We start from the raw sequence: 22,736 nt of genomic DNA on the forward strand, positions 1-22,736 counted from the left end.
AACTGAACACTGCTTAAAATATAGTCCACTTTAACCCCATATTTTCCTACGACATATTAGGATTCCTCCTGTATGTTCCACATTTTAGTTGCATGATTGTTCCTTAAATATACTACAATTATACTAAATATACTAAAACTATGATTAGTAACATATTTTTCAGCATTTTCCAGAAAAAATATTCTTTATAAATACAAAATATAAGGTACTAAAATCCAGTTATTAGAATAGCACAGAACCTCCTTTTTATTTAGGCTACGTTCTCCAGCATAAATATCATACCTAGCAACTCCCCTAATTATTTGAACCTCTGCTTGTCTTGAAGTTTTTGATAATGCATTTCTAAGGGGTAAAATCTACTTACAGTTGTGTCACCCTCCTCAAAACAGTAAGATTTTATGGGCATAAAAAACCCAGTATTTGGTCCACAATTTTTAACATATATGCAATATTCTCCTCTCTTTGCCATACAGTTTCCCTCTCTGTAGGTACACTTGTATATGTTCATGTACTCCAATGAGTACATCAGTTAAACACTAAACATGAAAATGTTCTATAAATCCTCCTCTTAAAAATGGTACAGGCAATCCACACACCTGACCTAGAGCTGATCCTGTCTAGCAATTCCCAATTATTTACATCAGTATTTAAAATGAACGTCCATCTTCCAAATAGTTAATGGATTGCAGTACAATCATTAAAAACTTACTAAAGTATGTGAGAGAAAGAAATATTTTGTTTTGAACTAAAACTAAATTAAATGTATCTAAATCAAATTCTGTGTCAGTAGCCTGAGCTGTTTTTGGTAACCACAGTTAACTTGTTGCAGTCATTACTGACACTTTAAATACAGCAACTGAAGTATTATTTTTTCTTGTATGAACAATGAGGCTTTTCAAGATCTGTAAGAGATAACAAGAAGAGAAACCCAGTTATCCTTCAATATACAGTTGATTTCTTAATGTTTGAAATTGTCAGTGTTTCATTTCAATTCTCTTACTGCAGCATAAGTGCATATTCTTGTATGAATAGCAACAAAATGAAATTTAATTTGACTTAATACTATTCTCCGACTGAGCGAAAGGTACCAGTGAGAACAAGCTCACTCTGGGAGAACTTCATGTTTCAAGGCATTGTTTGGCAGATTGAAAGGCTCTGGAGTTACAGAACTTGGCTCTATAACACCCTGAAGGGACATTTTCCAGCAGGAGCCTGAAGTGTGAGGTAAACAGAGGGCTGCAAGTGCTGCACCCAGGATAAGAAGTCAGTGGATAGTGTGCAGCACACATCCCTCTCCCCTCCTGGTTCCTAAAAACTGGTTTTCCTTGACATCTGGGTATGGTCTGAACTTCCTATATTTCAAATTCCTTGTGTGCACAACATGAGCTGAGCAAGATTACTCTAGAGCACAGGCATCCTCCATTTTCCAGCTCCAGCTTTCTATCAGCAATGAGGGAAATGCACGGTGCTAAAAGATGCCCAGCTGGGATGCACAGACCCAGTCAGGCAGCTCCACGTCTCTGCTCATGTGATCTATAAATACCAGACAGTGAAACCCACCTTCACAAGAAAGACAGGGTTTGAGTATTGGCTTTCATAGACCTTGGCATTAGCAGATGAATAAATGTAAGATTTCCTTATGAGGGATGTTGGGCACTTCCAGCTCACATTTCAAAAACTGCCGTGGAAGATTAATTCCCCACAGGAGCTGACACCAGCTACATTATGTTTGACTAGTATCTGTAGCAGCTCAACATCCCCAAAATTAAAAATATGCCAGAATTTTAAGAAAAAAGAACTATATTAAACCACTAGCAAACATGGGAAAAATATGAAAAAAACCTTTGAATAAGAACAATTTCAAATCACTCTCTTCATTTCAATTACTCTATTGAATACTTACTAATGTCAATATTGTAGGATAGTAGCTCCAAGTTCAGAATGATATACCTGTATGACACACCATGAAAAATACTGAATAATTACTTGGCTCTTTGGCAAGACATGTATGAGGCCTTCCATGGGATTATTCTGTATTATAGATAATATTGAATGCTTAATTGAGTGAGTAGGAACAAGTGGATGAGCCTGGAGGCATGGTCATCTACTTAAGCATGCATTTGGATCTTCAAGCTAATTAATCACTCAGTTTGTACTTAAACTTCATCAATCCATTCCCACAGGTGATTAAGATCTATTTAAAGGCAATTTTGATACTTCACAATTTTCTATTAACCAACTTGTCAAGATACTCAATAGGAAGTGTGATTCTTTCCATTTCATTCTCTGATCCCAATACAATAAAAACACTGAGCATGAAGAACAGCGTGGAAACAGTAGGAAAACACTGATAAAACTCTCAAAACCATCCTATTGATTCTAGTACAAGTACAAAAGATATACCTAAGAAGTTGTAAGTTGAGGTGGCAGCTACTGGGTATAGAGGTAACTGACTTATACTCCTTAAACATTGGCATAAACATACATAAAATCAGAATTTGGAGTGAAGGTGTAGGGTCAAAAAAGGAGAAAGAATAATTTGCAGTATAAAAGTGAAGAACAGGAAAGAAAACACAGGAGAACAGACAATGAATGAAGAGAAAAAAAAATTTCAAAAACAGTTAAAAAAATCACAAAATATCTCTGGTGATTACAGAAAAGGATAAAGAGAGGTGGATTTTTGGGCAAAAGAAGTATGGTTTCATAAATATATAAAACTGTCGAAGTGCAGCACTTCATTTTTCAAAATAGACTGGCTTATTCTAAATGTAAATCCTTTAAAACTTGGCTATCTTCAGACCACACAGTCTTAATAAAACCAGCAATTTGTTACTTATAACAGGAACATAAAAGGATGTATCTAGGCAGGGAAAATGATTTCAGAAAAAACCTCTCAAGGATGCAGAAAAGAAAGCTGGCTTGGGAAACCCAGGAGAAGGAAGCTGTTTGATACACTGCCTGTGACTCCTGAGATGACCTAAGGGTACTCTTACAGAACATATACAATGAACAGTTTCTTTGTCTTGGCTTTGATTTTCTGTGTCCAAAGATTGTTGGGGAGCTTTGGGTAAGGAAGGGTTTGCACCAGAGAGCTGTTTTCATGTTGGCCTGAGGTCTAGACTGGTTGGCATGTTTCAGACAGCACCAATAAAAGATTCTTTACAAAGTCGAAATGACAAAAAACATCTCAGTATTAAACAAACCCACAAAAATCTTATCCCTGGCTCTTTATGAGAATCCATTCTCCTTTCTGAGCATAAACCCACTAGATACACCTCTGCTTGTGTATACAGCAAAGGAAAAGATGGGCACGTGGAGAGGTCCTAGGGCCACTTCAGAAGTTTTCCAACTGGCTGTTCCTACTTTGGCCCTGCCACTATCAGGGCACTGCCAGAGCACAACTCCTGCCAGCTGTTTCAATTTGTGACTTTTCCCTTCACCAATGCTGCAGTCAAACCAAAAACTTCTCGGTGCCTCAAATCAAGGATTTCTCCAAAAGTGGCCTAACAAGGCTTCACAAGAGATTAAATTTCTTTTGCACCATTCTATAAAATCAAGGAGGACTGAACTTCTGCTCTGAGAATTTTCACTTTTTAAATTGGAAAGGGACTCTACTTATGTAGAAGTTCTGACAGTGCAGTGCACAAAACTATGCTAGCTCAGTGCATAAAGCTACACTAAAGGGTCTGACAATATACTGCAGTTTGAACATCACTTCCAACTTTTTTTTTTCCACAAGAAAGAACAATTCATCTTATTTAGGAAACCATTTTCTGCTGATCTAGGGAGCTTGTCTGAGAAAACACAGCTGGATGCCAACAATATTTAGCACAGGATGTGTCTAAAGGAAATGTGTGGCAAGATTTAGATGGTTCCAAACAAAAGATCAGATGGCAAAAAGCCTAGATAAGATCCAAATTCTCCTCTGGGTAAAATGTTTTTATATAACTATTGATGACAAGAACACTTACAATCACAGTCAGGGTGATAGAGAGTTTTTTTAACCTATAACACCACTTAGTCATAAAAAACTGCCAGCTCTCAGCAAAGACTATGAATAAACTAGTACATTAATCCATGGTTAAACATGAAAATGTTCCATGAACTCTCCTCTTAAATATGGTACAGGCAATGCACACACCTGACCTAGATCTGATCCTGTCCAGTGATTCCCAATTATTTACATTGGTATTTAAGAGAAACCACAGCAAAACCCCCTGGATATTGCATTTGTACAAAGCATGAGAACACTGAATATCAGCTCTCCTCTCTTTTCAGACTTCAAACTTCAGCCATCAACAGTAAATAGAACAATCTACTGCACTCCTGGCAAAACTGACACTGATGTTTATACTGTGTTCTCAGGCTCTTCACTGAGTATCTGGGTGCATACAGCCACTGACCACAATGTGCTGAAAACCCTCCCTTGTCACCCTCAGCTCTTCTCTTCACACTTGATTCTTTCTGTAGTCCAAGCATTAATCACTCTCACTTGCTAAAAATATCAGTGTATCTCTAAGCACACTTAACACATACTTAAAAAACTAATCCAAACTAATAATAAATAATATAACATATATGAACCACATAAACTGATTTTCAGAAACATACCTCTTCCAAGGCATCAACATCTATACACAAACATGGTTTATTTCAACACTCAGTTAAGACTGCATTAAGACCTACTTAAGAATATTTTAAGAGCGTATTCTAGCATTAATATAAAAAATGACTGATATTTTTAAAACCTAAGATGAGACAAGATAAAATGTAGAAAGTGATGAGTGCTAGGTGATGTGAATAAAGAAGAAGCAGCACAAGTTTACAAAATTTTAAAGAAAAAAAGATAGAATCACCTCTCAACTTTCCATTTTCCTAAATGTATATATTTCATAATTTTTAGCCACTGTGTTTTTCCAGAGGGAGAAAATTATTCTGTTTGAGAAACCCCATAAAAAGGTATAGAAGTCATCCTGTGAATTTAAGAAGACTGAAGCATTTGAACTACTTTCAAAACAGGCTTATTAAGAAGTGAGCCTTTGTGCCTCTGGCACAGGGACAGCCTTGGAGTCTGTACTTGGTCACACACCTCCTTTATATAATTTAAAGTCATAGTTCTTATTTACCAGTGTGAACAGTAATGTCTGTCATTATATACACACTATATATAATGAACAACAGTGTGCATAATTCCCTTACTTCATGTTCAGCTGCATTTTCTGAGAAACCCCAAGATCTGTCTATAAAATCCTTTCAGTTTCTCCCTATCTCCAGATGAGCAGACAGTGGATAGACTGCTGAGAGGGAGGAGGTAACATTAGGAATTTTCCTGGAATTAGTGTTCTTCAGACAAAAGAGACAGCAAAAAAAAGTCAGTTTATCACATTATGAAGCAGTCTGTTTTGCTATTGGACATGATTACCAAAATGGCCCATAAATAACACAGCTCTGGTAAATTACAGTAGAGAATTGTTAACTGAATTTGTTTAGTATAATCCTTGACCTCATATCTCACTTCTGACTCTCCCATCTTTTATGGATAATCCTTTTATTAATGAATGAGAAAGTTATACACATATTCAATCTAAAATGCACCTGGTCAGGCCACTGTTTTCCAAAACATTAGAGATTTTGTGCTAGCCACATCTTTTACAGAAAAATTACTATAAAACATCTTAAAGAGCTTTCAAAAATGAATCAATAGGATGAAAATGTAAATTTTTACACAACACAAAAGGACACACTCATGCTACGGAATGTACCATTCCTTACATCCATGAGAGGAGGCTGGAGGAAGAATATTGAGGGACTACATATTTGGGAGTAAGAACAAAAGCTCATTGGATTATATTTTCCAAACTATAGGTTTAGCTGGTGCATGCATTTTAAATTATATAAAAGGCTGCTCAGGTGTGGAATACTAGAAAGAGTCCTTATCATGCTGAAGTTGATGGTACCAGATAATTCCATTGATTGTAAGACTTCAGAATTGAAGATAATATGCAGTATTTAAAGCTATCATAAATAAACTCCACCAAAACAAACACAGGAAATCAATGGTAAAATGTGTCAATTTTGCCAAGTTCTCCAAAGTTAATGAATGTAAATCTAAATTGTTGTCAAAAGCACATACTATTGTTCAAGAAAGCAACTGAAGACTTTGTAGGATGAGGAAAACAATGCATTTTAAGTCTACTCTTGAAAGTGTTCAGATAATTTCAAGCATTCAAGAGCTCTTGCTGAGGCACAGCCCTGCCAGACACAAAAACCTCGACTGAGAGTTGCCAAACTCACAGAAAACAATTTCTGCTCAACATTTCATGTAATCAATATGCAAAATCCGATTCAAAAATTTCCTGCCTTCAGCACCTTTAATTATTCTTCTTTCCTCTAGAAGGCAGCAAATCAGGAGATTATTTATTGAAAGACCTGGGAAATGTTTTCTCATCAGACAATGTTAGGTTGTAGTCTCCTTTTTAGGATTTTATGTGGAGTCACAATCCTTTTTGCCTACTGATTTTGCTGATAATGTTTTCTATCCATTTAAACATAAAAAGAACAATAAAAACATATTTGTTGTTGCAGTGGCATCTCACAATGATATAAATAACTCTCCTGTAAGTGAAGTCAGGTGACTGAGTCAAATGCAGCAGATAGAAACACATTCTCCTTTGCATTTTTAAACCTGGTTTTCCCATAATCTCATCCCTTTTGTCCATGACAACTATGGTCAAAACATCTATTTTATTAATAAATGTTGAGGTAAATTGAGTAATTAATGGTTCTTCCTGCCTGGTTATTGAAATGATTGATTTAGAAAATAAGTCTTGGTTGAAAGACGTAAGGTGATATGGCAGTACTTGAATTTAAATGTAATTGCTCCTCCACTAGTTTAAGTATTTCTTTTGCCTACGAATACAGAAACTACTCTTATTTTTTTGGCATAGAACATTTTTTCAGTCAGAAATAAAAACTTATTGCCTTTCTTCTCCCTTTCATAAAATTTCCCTGCAGATTAAGAACTACCATTATATCTTGTCTTTCTCTGTTCTATCCTCAAAAAGACTGAGAAAAATCTAGTATATTATCAGCACTGAGCTGTTTGAAAGAGCTAGAAATACTGCTCTATTATCACAGCAGGAATTTCCTAAGTGATGAGTTCATCATAGGATGCACAGACATTCTCCTGGAAGGTAGAATAACGGCAGTACCTGAAACTCAAAGCCAGCAAATCCTAATCTTGAATTGGTGCCAGGTCATGTTTTGCCAGACAAAGATATTAAAAATGTAATGCCAGTACTAACGAGAGATTTGGCACACGAAACATGAGAAATGTTACAGATTGTGCTGACAGTGTGACACTATGTTTTCCTGGATGTAATCTGGGTATCATGAGAGTAAACTTGGAGCACTAATGAGAAGAATGATATTGAACTGGAAGAGCTGCTAAATATGCAGTAGCCACAGGGTTCCTGGAGTGAACTGGAACTGAAATGAAAACTGCAATACTGAAAGTAACAGAGGGTAAACTAGGCAGAATTACAGAAGGAAGAGAATCTCCGCAGGCAAAACTTGTTTGTGGTACCATGCTTGCCAGGACATAAAGGGCTTTTCTAATCATACTCTGTTTATCCCTGAAGTACTGTTAAAGAGGAGCAGGATTTTCCAGCTTAAAGGGGCACATATCAGTTCAGGATATAAACAAGTTTCACAACTGACTGGAAAAAGCCATGTATAAAAGTTGAACAGAAACCCCCTTTAGGTGCAAGAACTGAAATTCATATTGGAGATACAAAGTTCATTCTATGTCTTTGAGGTTCCTGTTGTTGTTTTTTTTTTTTGTTTTTTTTTTTTTTTTTTTTTGTTTTTTGTTTTGCTGTTGCCCTTGTTGACTTTTGTTTGCCTCCCATTTTTATGAGCTACAGTTAGTGATTCTTATATGAAAAGTATATGAAATTCTTTTACAAATTCTTTTTTTGACCATCTCTGTTGGAATTCTCAGCATTTGCACTACAGGTCTAGACAGGAGACATACACCCAAATAACTCTGACAGCCAACAAAATCTGTCAGTGTGCTAGACGTTCACTTATTGAGACACAAATCACAAATATAGATATGTATAACCATTGAAGAAGTGTTACCATCACTAGAACTTTAAACCAAATGCTATCAAATTTATCTCTTCAGCCTTCAAATGAGTGCCCTTGTTCCACAATTCTCAGTAGCTACCAGTGTTGCCTCTGGCATCCTGGCTTCTCTTAAACTGCTAATATCTTCAATTACCACTTATTTTGTATATAAAATTCACTACTGTAGTTACACTTAATTTTCCACTTCTAAGAGAGGATGAGATTCACAAGAAAGCAGTAGCCAGGCAGTTCTTTGTCTTTAGGAGTAGGATAACTGAGGGAAAAACAACATAACCTTGAAGCTCCATATTGTGACTGCTCCAGTTGTCATTTATTTCCACTGCAGTCCAGATTCACACTCTTCACAGGAATGCAGAGCAGGAAGTTTTAAGGTAGAGTAGATGTATACCTTCCCCTTCCTCAGTACAACACAGTTTACTACTATCAGTACTTGGAGATAATGCATTATTCAGTTTGTCTTGTATTAATGTATTGTACAAGGGAAAAAGAGCAAAGAAAATTTAACCCATTAAGAAAGAGCGGACTACTCCACAAAAAGTCCTCCTCTGCTCTTTCTGTAAAGTAAGCAGACTTGCTTTTATTTTTTTCCTTTCTCTCTAATGTCAAGCACAAGGATACCAAAAATAAAGCAGTGTTTTTCTGGATCCAGAACTATGTCAAGCAGAAATTACTTCCCACTTTTAGCAACAGGGATCTTATTTTTGGATGTACTTGGAAAGCGCACCACAAATGGAGATTATTATTATTTTCTTCAAAGATTAAAACAATTATGTTTTGACTAAAACATGTAACTGTGGTGTTCTGACAAACAGCACTGAAAAAATCTAAGCTACCACCCAGAGCAATTACTACTATCAATTTCTCCCTGTTATATCATATTTTAACTTGTTTAATTCAGCCTCAAAAACAAGTGCACAAAGGAGTAAAGCCCAACCTCCGTTCCGTACAAGGATTAAACCCGGGAAATAATTTAATAAAACTCTACAAGAAAAATGACTTAAGTGTTGAGGACAATGCAGCACTAATGTGTTTCATAAGCACTGCCTTACCGGCTGGAAGAGGGTCAGTGCACATGTCACTTCTGTTTTGCTTCCATGCCAGCAGGCACTGCAGGCTGAGGGGATCGGCTGCTGCTGCTACGTGGCTGTTGAACGCCACCATCAGCTGATGAGCCTTGGCGATGCCACAGTAACTCTCTGTTTCAGCCACCAAGGGCAAATCGTTCAAAGCTTTCGCCGCCTCAGAGGCCTGACTGAAATATTCCAGAGCTGTGTTATAGTTCCCCTAGTAAAGAAGAGAAAAAAAAAAAAAAGAAAATAATGTTAAAAGCTACTTGTAGTCATCATCTGTATTTTGTCTTGACATCAGAGCTCCTCTGATGCCTCAGAGATGTGGCAGCCCATGGAGTGACTCATGGCAGGGCATTAAGCAAATCACTCTCCCTTGCTGTTTTCTAACCTCTAAAATCCAGGTAACACTGCTCATATCTTTGAATTGAATGGTTTTTAGTTATTTCTGTAGCATTTTGAGTAAACAAATCCAAGTGTATCAATGCTAAGTATTAATAAAGATTACAGCCAGGCTATTTAGAAATTATTGTTTCCTTGCATTCAACATATCAACATATCTGGGAGAAAAGTTACTAATTTATGGTAGTATTAAATCTTAAAAAATAAATCCTAAAAATGGAAAAACAGAGGATAATGAAGGAATAGACTTAAAGCACAGAAAAGAACAGAAATTAAAACTTACTCATTTATGGGGGAAGAAAGGGGTATACAAAACCCTAGGGATATTCCTAATCACAAAAAGAGAAACAGTAGGAGAAATGTAGCCCAACCGTTGCTGAATAGAAAACTGAAATAATTTATCTCTCTATCCTACCACTGGTGTGGAATTCTGCTGCTCTGATGGCAGAAACTTCCTGACTGAAAACATTTTCTGAGATGTCTTATCCTCTCACGCTCACCTTGATTTAAATTCCCTTCTGTATGAAGACTGGGAGGAGAGACTCCAACTGGTACCTGTTTCACTTAATACCACTTCTTGGGATGAAAATAATAACTGCTAAAATATGCTTACAATTAAAAAAGGAAAAAAAGAGTCAGAGCAATTCTGGTAGCCTTTCAGCTTTGTTTAATACAGCAGAAGAACAGAATTAGGCTTATGAGGACATGACAGTGAATAAAGAATGATAAGCTGTAATATAATAAAAAGCAGAAACACCTACTTACCAGACTCATGAGAACTATAGCAGCTTAAGTGATGCAAATAGTGAGAGGAATGTAGCAAATCAGAAAAAATGCAATGAGAAATGACAGAGTGTATCACACAAACTTCAGAGTGTACATATTAAGTAAGCAACCTGCTTATCGAACTGGGGGAAATGAAATGTACTACTCCTGCATAACACCTACCCAGGCATTTTAGGAAACAAGAAACATCTGGGTAAAACAATTGTGACTAGAAAGCACACTTTGTGTATAGCATTAAAAAAAGACAGTACTGGTGACAGAATAGTGAGATGAGAACTGGAAAGATACAGCAACAGTATGGACAGAGTAAAGTGAATTTGGTCAAAGTGATTTGTGTTTGGAAGAACAGAAAGAGTTATATCCCTGGTTTACTAAAGGTCCCCATGGATAGATCTGGATATAAACAGAAATATCTATAATTTGATGGACAGTACTACTGCATCACTGGGGGATATACAGAGTTGAATAAAAAGACCCTAATAATGACTTAACTTAGAAAATACTGGTGATGACAGCTGACACCACCAGGCAGTGATCCAAAAGAGGAAATGTTAATTCACACTCAGTTTTGGTAAACACAACTGACCTTGCAGAAAAAAAATGGTATAGAAAGCAGGGAATTGCAAACTTCAAGACTTTAAAATTCATGTTTAAACTAAATATTTTATATACATTAATAAGATTAAGTTACTGCAATTGTGCCCTTCTACCACCACTGCCTTAGCTCAAGGCAGAAAATTCTGAACTGAGAAAGAGTATCTGAAGAATAATCAAATAGAGGATAGTTATTAAAACACCAGTTCTATTGAATTGATTATTAGTAACGGTGGAAGAAGGAGTGGAATACAGAAGTAGTTAAACAGAAATTATTTAATTATTTTTCAGATTTGGAGAAGAATAATTCAGCACAGTGTCATATGACCCTTCTAAGTTTCAGACCCATTTTACAGTTACTTCATCAAGTTGTCAAAGACCTTAAAACTTAGTTTTCAATGGGAAAGTTGGCATTTATATTAAAAATATCTATAAACAGAAGACTCTCAGGTTACTTTAGAGATTACAGAGTAAAAAAAATTACTACTGCTTATGAAATAAAAACAAGACAAACAGAACAGGAATTTTGGTAGTGGGAGTTCTCTGTAAGAGGAACCCAGGGGAAAAAAAAAAAGGTATTTAGGGATAGTGTAAGCAAAAAGGAGAAAGGACTCTGTTCAGCATATTACACACAGAACTTATGACAAAAAAATATGCAACAGAAGATAGAAAGGTATTTCTATTTTTATTTTATTTGTAGAGAAAGTATTTCCTAAGTTCCATATTATCCAGCATACAGAACAAATTATTTTTATTACTTATTGTATCTAAATAATTTTGTACAGCAATTCAGCTCTAAAATAGGTGTTAAAGCATGAATCTTTCACATTTGCAGCAATGTCTTTAACAGCTTTGATTTCAAAACCCAAGTGTCACCGCAGTGCAAGCAGAGACAAGAGAAAGTCCTTCCAATGCTAACAGACCATTGACAAATTACTTGCTGCTAGAATCCATTTAATAAATTTGGCTGAGAGAATGTAGAGAAGAAATGTAGCTAAGATTATAAACAGCCCATTAGTATGCAATACAGTATACATTCATGTATAGTGCAATAAAATTTCATTTGCATTAACCGATGACTCTTTATGGGCATATATGGCCCCAATGATGATCTGGATGCACATTTTTCACAACATGTAAAGTTTATCCTGATATGAATTTGGAGTTTTTTATTCATCTGTTTTATAACAAAACTCCATGTGTTAAATATGATGTGAAATTTTTACCTTTCTCAGAAAATTAAGACACGTTTCATTTAGTCATGCAGTGACTTCTCCTTGGGTAACTCCTGCAAGATGCAACACCTGGACCAAATCCTCCTGTGTTATCTCATAGGCAAAATCAGATTTTACCAAGAAGTAAATCAAGTTGTTTGAGATCATTACTACAAACAGTACTTACTCTTTCATTGTGAACTTTTCCAAGTAGGACATTTGCATCCACCAGGCTTTGGCTTAGATTAGCACTCTCAGCATCCTTTATAAACTCTCCCAAGTACTTCACAGCCTCATTTGATTTTCCCTGACTGAAACAAAGGACAGGGACAAAATGAAATATTTACTCAGATGGCTTCTTCAAATGCTGAAGATCTGCCCCCTTATTCTGAAGCAACTTTACTTTGTGATGACTCATCAATGACTGGATTTTATTTCCAAATGGCCTCCAGCACTACCTGTGCTGAGCCCAGTGAGACTACTCCACACAGAATGTCTGAGGGCAAAACTGGATCCTTTCAGCAAAATAGAACAAAACTTTCTTTCAGAATATTTTGCCATATCTTAAGGCCAAGAATGAAAACACAGGTGGATGATTTAACAGGGCTTTTGGACCTTCCATTATTTTATTTTTTTAATTCTGAGCTGCTGATAGTATTTTCAATTCAGCTGGACCTCACATCCTGACAAAACAAGGGAAGGAGGTATGAAGGCGTTTTTTTCAGTAAGGCTTTCTGTCATTCAGAGCTGCTCTAGAACCTGGTGATGAAGCAGCAGCTCCATAAAAGTGCTGTTCTGTGTCAGTTCTGGGGTGACAGCCTTTCCCTGAAACACAATACTGCCCTTTGGCTGGGTGGATCAAAGGTGGCCAGGGTCACACAGGCAAACCTATAAACTGTGGATTGCAGGTGCCGCCCCCAAATCCCAGTGAGCTCAGAGCAAGCTGAGGTCACAGCTGCGTCTAACTTGAAAATTGGCTGACGTACTTTGACAATAACATTTGCAGATTTCCTTTTTTATTTTTAATAAAGCCAGTCATACTAACAATATAAGACCTCAGCAGTGTGCTTGCAAGATATAAGACAGACATCTGAGCTTGCTTGTGAATAAGGCTCGGTGCTCTTTTTTCCTTTAAGGCCAGAGTGTTATTCCACCTGACCTCAATATTAGCCATGAACTTGAGTCACTAATGTAGGAGAGTAACATGCTAAATGTCAAGGCACCAAGCAAGACAGAAAATCCAGTCTTAATTAAGAAATTCACAAAAATAGGAGTTTCTGTAAGCAATAAAGAATTGTGATTTATTTTCTCACCATCTTAAACTACCTTCAAGCTACATTCCCGCAGCAAATGATGGCCTGGCATTTATTTACAATACAGTTTTTATTTTTAATTATATTAGGGATATATGCTTTCAAAATCTGGCAAAACTCTGCATTTTCCTCTTTTATGCTGTTGGGGTAATTATAACAGCCTGCCATGAAACAGGAAACACAGCAAAGCTTAGCTGCAAATTTAAAATATTGCAGTGATTATCTCTATGTGACTTAGAGGGCAAGATTACTACAAAAGGATGCTAAATCACTGCAAACTAATATTTTTGAAATGCTCAAGTATATGCTACTGTAAAGCTTAGAGGTCAATTAGCAGACTTGGGTTTACTAAACTTTCCTAAGTTAAATATTTTATTACCATGAGAATACAAAACATACTGGACTGTAATCATTTACCAAATGTCAAAAGGCTTCTAAATTTTAGAATTAGAAACACATTTTTTTAACCTGTTTTTTTTTTTTTTTTTTTTTCAGAGAAAAGAAAATCAAATGTTTCCCTACAGAAATACAGCATATGATTTATATAAGTTAAAGGACAAGGTTAAAGTGTTAGACAAATATTAATTCCAGTTTTTCTAGTTTTCTATATGCAGTGCACAGGTGCAACTTGAAGAGCATATTATATGGTATAATCATTAAATCCATTCAACCAGACCTTTGAGAGTTAAAAACATATATTCTGAGGAAAAGGACTCCTTGGTCCAAGGAATGAGAATGAAACAGTGCAGAATATTTGTGTATCAAGGTGATTCCAGTTTCCAATTGGGAAAACAGGACTGTTAACACCCACATCCCCTGACAACTGTCCAATTATGTATATCACACTTGGCCTACTGTTTGCAGTAGAAGTAATCAATAAAGGATGTGGTTGAGTGAACATAGATTTTGGTTGAACCAATGCATGAAAACTTAATCATTTACTCAGAGTGAAGAAATCAAATAGAGCAGAGATGAAACAGCCACTAAGGGGTTTGTTGATTGTACCACCAAGTTTGTGGGCTAGAGGCTGAAAGTAATAAAGCAAATGGAATCAGTGACAGGAGAAATGTAAAAAGGTTTTCTTAATTTCATGAATTAATAGAAATGTTTTGATGTATTTTTGGCCATTTTTTACTTTTCACATCAAAACTTCTGTTCCACATATAGAAAATATGAAAATTGCTAGGGCATATAACCTCTTTGAGGAAAACAGGAATCAATTTGATACATATCAGACAGATATTTCTCACTGTTAGGACTTCACTTATGCCAGCTAGAAATGGGTTGGTACAGTTTAACAATTTTTCAAAGGAAGTACTTTTAAAAGCACTACAGCTTGAGATATTTAAAGTATGCTAGTGCTAGAAAGATTACTGAAACACTTTATCTCGCACAAGACCTGATAACATGATAAACAGGTCTTTCCTACTCAAAGGGCTAATATTTTATAGTTCCTTCAAAAATCTACATGTTATTTTATACAGCCATATACTTTCTATCTCCTTAGACATCACCTTCCTAAATGCATAAAATGCAATTTCCTAAAGATATAGTCATTCATGATCCCAAAGAACAGTTATGATGACTTCAGCAGAAGAGATTACACATCCACAGCAACTCGTTTTCCAGTTTCATGCTAAAATGCCCTATGAGATTTTTACTCCTATTAGACTTTTATGAAAATATGCACCTTTTATAGGATTGCTCATGTGATGGAATTGGATGTATAAATCATGTGTCCACAAGAAATCATTACCATGGTGGACACTGGCAGAATAAGTCAAGAACATGATGCTATTATGTCAGATTCTTTCCCCTGGAAAATGACATGACTAAATGCACATGATAAAGATTTTCAGTTTCCCATAGTCTCTGAAAACATCTGCAGCAAAGATTTCACAAAATATTCCAAAGCCATAGACAGGTTATGAGCCATTCAGGGGGGCTCAGGAACTTTCTCCAATCTGTCATGAGGCAATAAGTGCAAATTCTCACAGACATTATGGTTGTAATGCATTGTTTTTGGGAAACAGTCATCTTCCCGTGAAGATGTTATTCATCAAATTTAAAATTATTTACAAAAATCTAGCCTAGACCAGGTAAAAATACAAGTAAAGAAAAACTGAGCATGTCAGCTGAATATGGGGATTCTGTCACCAGCAGTAATTATTGCTGCATTTATCCAAAGTGTTCTGCGTCCAGCTCTGGCATCCTCATCACAGGATGGATATGGACCTGTTGGATGCAGAGGAGACCACCAAGATGCTCTGAGGGCTGGAGAACCTCTCCTATGAGGACAGGCTGAGAGAGCTGGGGTTGTTCAGCCTGGGGAAGTTGCCAGGGAGACCTTACAGTATCTCATGTGAGTTTATAATAAAGACGTGGACAAATTGTTGAGCAAATGTTGGGCCTGCTGCAACAGGACAAGGGGCAAGGGCTCTAAACTGAAGGAGTGTTGATTTAGATTAGATGTATGGAAGAAATGTTTTACAATGAGAGTGGCAAAACACTGGAAGGGGTTTGCCCAGAGTGGTAGGTTGGTGCCCCATCTCTAGAAATATTCAAGGCCAGCCAGAATGGGGCTTTGAGCAACTTGATGTAGTTGAAGATGTCCCTACTCACTGCTGGTGGTGGACTAGCTGACCTGTATAGATCTTTTCCAACCCAAACTATTTTATGATTCTATAATTCTATGATTCATAGGTGCCCAGACTTTTCCACATGTAAGTTTCTCAAACAACTGAAAGTTTGAGAACAATTATGACATTTTACAGGGTTGAACAGTTAATGCCTATCACATACCCAAAGCCCTTCAGAGCAGCTATGTATGTAAGGTGTTTAATTTGGTAAATGCTCTCATGGCATAACTACCACATGGGTTTTACAAAATTAAAACAACAGCCATTTTCCAGAGAAAGGGTTTATGGTTGGTCTTCACCAAGATGACCCAACCTATTCTCTCATCTATTCTTCAGAAGATTAAATCCATGATCACACACATGAGATTGAACTACGCCTTCACCTGAATTAATCAGAATATTCCTCCTCCAGGAGAATTCCTTAAACTGAGGAGTTTTACTGCTCTTAGCATCTGCTCCCACTGCTCCTCATCTCCTGTTTTCCTTCTTTTTCAAATTGCAACAACTGGATAGCAGTGGGACTGTCCATTCCTAGATAGCTCAAGAATGCTCCCAGAAGGTGTGGAATACAGATTTGATACAGAAGAAAACCACTAGCCACTCCATCTTTATTTCTGCTTTTAAGAAAAGAATTTCATTGGCATGATCTTTCAGATGAAGGGTTTAGCAAACTAATTTCAAAAAGATCTCAAAATCTCAAACTTCTGAGTAAATAAATGCATGTACCCTCATTCCAGAATGCCTAAATCACAGAAAGGAAATTAACACACATGGTTTACCAGGGATGTTCTCCTGACTATCTCAACCCAAGCCTCTATCCAGACTGCTGCTTTTTGAGAATACAAGGAGCTCATGAATGCTACTGAGAGCTCAGAAAATTGTGTACTCATTGCAAAGCCACTCACTGTAACAGCTGGTGATTTAGCTACTAAATCTTTCTTGGTTAGGCTTTAAGAGAGTTTTGAAACTGGGACCTGGTATTCTTTATTTTGTGTCTTTTTGAATATCTTTTCCCATGTCCTTATTTAGGATGCTCAGAATACATGTAGACATGAATTATGCATCAGAGCTGAAGAAGACTGTGGTTGTGGCTGATCCCTACGTGCTTGGATGAGGCCAAGAGAGAAGGGATCTGACTCAAAGAGGAGAATTTGCTCTGCACACTGAAATAAACCAGGTGACAGGACCCTCTCCATAAACAACTGCCAAGCTCTATCATGCATCATATGCAGTGAGGTCTTCAATTATAGGATAAGTCAAGAATAAGCTACAACTTCACTTTAATCTCTTTTTTTCCCTGTCTCATATGACAATTTCATTAGGTGACTTTATGTCAAAATTATTTGTACCTGAACTAATCCACCTGGAGGAAGATTTTAATGCCAGATGCTGAAATAAAAATATTGAACATAAGCATCATATTTGCAACAAATTACTACTTAGTTTCACACACACAAACCAGAAATGATTCCACAGAAGAAGTGAGTGCAATAAATGGAAACTTACAGTTCAGAAAATATTACACTGAGACACCTACTGCAGCTTGCTACATTCTTCCAGATTTTTTTTTAATTTCTTAACCTGGAAAATAGGATTCTATTTTCCAGTAAGGTGAGGTCCTCCACAAAAAAAAAAAAAAAAAAAAAAAAACAAAAAAAACCCAACAAAAAAAACCCCAAAAAACCCCCAACATTTAAAAAGCCCTCAAAATGTGGAAGAAAAAGGACATGTTATAGTTTACAGTCAAAGAAAAACTAGAAACATACACTTTAAAAAATATGTAACAGTTTAAAATAACTTTTGATGAAAGGGTCACTTACTGCAAGAAGGGCACTGCTTAAAATTTAAGCAGTCAGTAATGGAAAGCGACAGACCTCTAACAATTTAAGTCTTTCACAGCTGAGTGAATCTGTACTGACAGTCAGACAAGGATGTGCTAACCTACCTTGCCAGGATCTTGGCTACAGCTGCATATGCTCTGCCCAGGCCAGCAGAATCACAAAGGGTTGTGAAGATTTCTACAGAGGTGTTCAAAACCTGTGAAGCAGGAAGATAACAGTAAATACCCCAACAGGAATTTCTACTCTTTCTTCCCCTCCTAATCTCTCTGCCTAGACAGAACACAAAATTAAAGCCTTCCCACTTCTGCAACTGTTCTCTAATTAGCCATGATGGGACTAGGGTTTTGATCATCATTTATAATTGTTGGAAACTACTCAATAATTACAAATCAAAATGATGTAATTTGCAATTATATCTCTGTATTTTGGCAACTTGCAGAAAACTGAAGAGGTACTCCCTGATTTGCAGTATAAATTTCTTTATCTGTGATTTAGAAGATTTTAAGAGCCTGTGCTTTTATGAGTTTCTGATAATCTCATAAATTAATAATAACTTAAATAACTTTAGATGGTGTCCTTTGCATCCATACTGTTTTAGAATGATATGCTGAAATACAACTTAGTATTATTTTTCTTTCTCTAATTTGTCACAACTTATCTTATTAGAATTAAGATGCCCCAAAACTGAATAAATTACAGGTTATACATTTAATCCATGTTGGCTTAAAGTACTGTAGACAATGCTGCTATTTTTCTGATTAATTATTCACACATGAGAAGTTTGTTAATATTAGCTTGGAATCTATTATTATGAACCCTGCCACGAGGTTTACAGCTGCTGCATAAAATCTTATGATCTTAATTTAATTTAACACTGACATCACCTGTATTGCAAAATTTCTCTTTTCATCCATTTTTTTTCAATGGCGATGACAGGAGAATGCATATAAAATTAAATCTTATTCTTTCATCCCTCTTCTTTGTTGCTTGACCCAATCTATTACACACATGAGAAAACAGGAAATCTCCAAAGACTCTCTATGGAAATCCTTTTTGCACATTTCCAAGAAAGGAGTAGTGAATGTCATTTACCAGTTCTGAAGGAGGATGGGAGATGCCCAGGGACATATGACACTATCCTGCATGCCCTAGGATGCCTGTTTATACTGAGGTAAAGAATTGGGCATTTTCTACTCAGAGTGCATCCCTGTCACTGGTAAAGTGCATGGTTCAGGAGAAGACAATCTCTGTGTGCTAATGCTGTGCATAACACCATTTTCATTGCTGTTTCCACCACTCAGACTTCCTAGTTCTTGAAACAGTTTTGCTACATGCATCAGCATCCCTGGACATGGCTCTTATTATGTAGCTACAGAAGCTCTGTGTGCACCAAAAGTAGCATTTATTAATGTGCACTGCCCTATTTATCATCCCTCAAGTACTTTCTTATCAGCAGAGTTCCAGTGTTGCATCCTATCCTTGCAGGTCACTGTCAATTGAGTTATCAATGCATTAGGTGTGACAGAAAGAGTACAAAGGCACCTCAGTTAGAAAGTTGTCGCATCAACTCAGAAGCCTCCCTAAACTGAATACATACATGATGTTGTCAGTGCCTGCAGTACATTCTTCTAATAATCCAGGATGATAGCAGAAACACACAGGTGTCTGAGAAATAATTCTTGGTATTGCATTTAACTCAGGGGACCTACAGCATTTGTTGTAATAATCGTACCCATATTAAAAAACCTGCTATTAGAGTGTCAGGAGGTGTCACAACTGTTATGTGCTGGACTGAAATAGTTCCTACTTTAAACTGGCCTCTACAATATTAAACTTGGATACAGGGCCTGCAGTCATTACTATCTGGTACCAAAAGGTTACTTAGAAACATAAGGCTTTGGCTACTGTACATTTTTTTTCTATTAAAGACATCGAAAAGCCTGAAAAGTACAGATAAATCCAAGGAAAAATCATACAAAGCATAGATGAAGTAAAAAGTTGGTTCATTGCATTGCTGCAACAGCTGTGAGAAAGAAGGAAGTAAATAAATAAAGCCCCTCATTCATATTGATGAAAAGTGCTCATTTTGGTCCCAGGTTACTACTACTCTACACAAATCAGATATTTCACTCTAAATAATGAGGGAATTACATTAATTAAATCATCTCCATGAAAGGGAGAAAATCTTGATAAATTACCATAGAAAATGTACTCTTTATGTCTGTATTTCAAATTACTCCTCCAGCTTCAGGTAACACATGGGGACACAGAAAAGGATATAGGGGCTTGATGGAAAGGAGCTGTGCACCCCTGGATGCCACAGCTGCCCAGTATCCCTTTATGTGAAAGAAGTGAAGATCACACACCTCATCTGTGATGTACGCCCAACCTTCAACACTCAGGATAGAAATATTTCAGGACAGAAACATTTCAGGATAGAAAAAGAGGAAAAGGTAGAACAAAATAAAATGATGGTTACACAAAAGCATTACAGGATTTCACCCAGAGTCTCTTGAAATTACAGCATATTTAAAATTTTCATTTAAAACAAGAAAATGATAAACTTCACATGCTGGAAAATCAAGTGGAATCAACAAAGTGATGCCCGCCAGAATCTGTAAAAAGCCTAAAACAAAAAAATGAGCATGAAAACTCTCCTGATTATTTTTATGAGATAGGAACAACCAATCCATCTAACTGGCTTCCTGTGGGTACCACATAGGAAAAGACATGCATGTGGCAGAGAGTACTGGATGGGCAGGGCTCTGCCAGTCTCTTTCCCAGTTCTGTGGGAAGTGCATAAATATTGGGAACACCGGTTACCAATTGGATCTAATGGAATTTATAGGTTCCCAATGAAAAGTTTACCTTTAGACAGAAGCATAACCAGAAAATGGTATTTTTTATATATATACACATACTGGCCATTCTGAGTAGAGAAAAATGATGTCCAAGGAAGAGGTGGAATAATTAATAATTACTGTTGAAAACTCCTACACAAATGTGCAGTTTTACTGGATGGGAAAAATTCAGATAACAAAAGAAAATCCATTTTATTAAGGTAAAATGCTTCTGCTGCATTGTTTTATAGCAAATATTGTGTTTGAAAATGTCATATTGGTAATTTACTTTGTAATTATTAATTAATTCATATATTCATTAATAAAAATATACAACAATATGTTAATAGATATTGAATGGGACTCTGTAAGAATCTGTACTGGTAATGTATATTAAAACCAGATTGGGTATTAAACACATTTAGCTATATTTCCTTTTCAAAAGTTAGACTAAGTTTCCAGATATTTAGAGTTGCTAAAGAGGTAAAATGTCTGGTTTTTTCCTTTATATTTTATTTGTTTATTTTTTAGAATTAACCATGTACAAAGAATTCTGAGGAAGGAAGATGTTACAGATTTATCTTGATCATGCTAGACTCCACTATAAAATTATAAAATTTCCACATTGTTTCAAAGACAGTTTGATACTCCTAGCAACTAGTGGGAAAAGATTGTTGTATATGAGGTTGAACAGATTAGAATAATGTGCAGTTCTTTCTACCTCTATATAAAAATGTAACCTAAGTTTAACAACATAACAATTATAAAAACTACACTGATTCTGGTCACAGATTTGTTTTTGGATCAATGTGACTAAGCACATTGACTATCTCAAAATTTTTACTTCTGTGGGTTTGTGGAAACACTAGCTTAAAAAATCCAAATAACATAAAAGTCAAAGTCTAATAGAGAAATAAACAGTAGGGTTCAATCACTTTCCTCCTTTGTGTAGGATGTGGGAAGGTAGAAGTTGAAGCTGGAATTCAGCTTTGTCTTCCACATAACAGACCACAGGATAACTCCTGTGGGAGGATCCATTCAAAAAATCAACTCTCTTTCAGTGTCTTTGCAAGTCTGTTTTATCTACAACTACAGTGTACAAATGAAGTATTAAGCTTTGCTTAAATCCACAAACTAGAGCCTGTTTGTTGTATAGATCTCACACTAATTCTCTAGCTAGTGGTGTATTTCATATTAACCTTCTTTTCCAAGAAAAATTTTAGTGAACTCTCAGGCCCAGATTTACTTCTAAGTTACCTCAGCATTATGCCAGGCTGACCCTCCAGGGCTTATTCCATTAATATAAAACAGATACAGAAGCTCCTACCCCAAGAACCACCTCCATCCAAAATCCCATCCTTTATTTTTTATTGTTGTCACACCTGTAATTCTTTTATATGTACACAAAAACATACACACACACCCCATTAGTGTACGCAGGACTCAGACAAAAGCACAGAGACTCTGCTGAACACTGGTACATCTAGGGATAATGGACAAAAGCGAAAATATTGAAAGTATGAATTTATGTTGAATAAAGAACATCTATCCAACTCAACACAAGATTAATGCTACTACCAGCATTTCACTGTTTTGGTAAAATACATTTCTCTGACAAGCACATGATGAGATAACATTGATTTATAATACTGTAACTTTAAAAAACACAAAAGCATAGTTCTGCTTTCAGCTTTAGATTTGATATTGTTGCCAAACTTTATTGGAAATACATTCATTTTGATTTCTACAAATCTAGCTGTGTTTAGCCATTTCACAGCTGGTGAGCAGGAAAGATGCTTCTGCCTCATTTACAGATCTTGAACATGAATCAGACAATCAACTGGACCATTAGTCAAAGAGATCAGTAGCTAATGATTCCTGACAGGCAC

The 22,736-nt window shown here is 36.3% G+C and overlaps 1 protein-coding gene across 8 annotated transcripts in view; it reads right to left on the reverse strand.

Moving 5' to 3' along the window:
• TTC29 (tetratricopeptide repeat domain 29) overlaps window positions 1–22,736 on the reverse strand; it is a 274,748-nt gene that overhangs the window by 40,779 nt on the left and 211,233 nt on the right. For 5 of the 8 annotated variants that reach the window (XM_085579270.1, XM_085579272.1, XM_085579268.1 and 2 more), the window contains 3 exons: window positions 18,112–18,203; window positions 12,402–12,525; window positions 7,824–9,435 (listed from right to left, as the gene is read on the reverse strand). In XM_085579270.1, coding sequence (XP_085435396.1) covers window positions 9,133–9,435; window positions 12,402–12,525; window positions 18,112–18,203 — 519 coding nt within the window. In that variant the 3' untranslated portion in view covers window positions 7,824–9,132. Of the gene's footprint in view, window positions 1–7,823; window positions 9,436–12,401; window positions 12,526–18,111; window positions 18,204–22,736 lie in introns of those variants that run through there. The other 3 variants (XR_014955208.1, XR_014955209.1, XM_031504612.3) reach the window with 1 other exon arrangement.

This window comes from Lonchura striata, chromosome 4 (assembly GCF_050655825.1).
Source record: "Lonchura striata isolate lonStrDom1 chromosome 4, ASM5065582v1, whole genome shotgun sequence".
Classification (NCBI taxonomy): domain Eukaryota; kingdom Metazoa; phylum Chordata; class Aves; order Passeriformes; family Estrildidae; genus Lonchura; species Lonchura striata.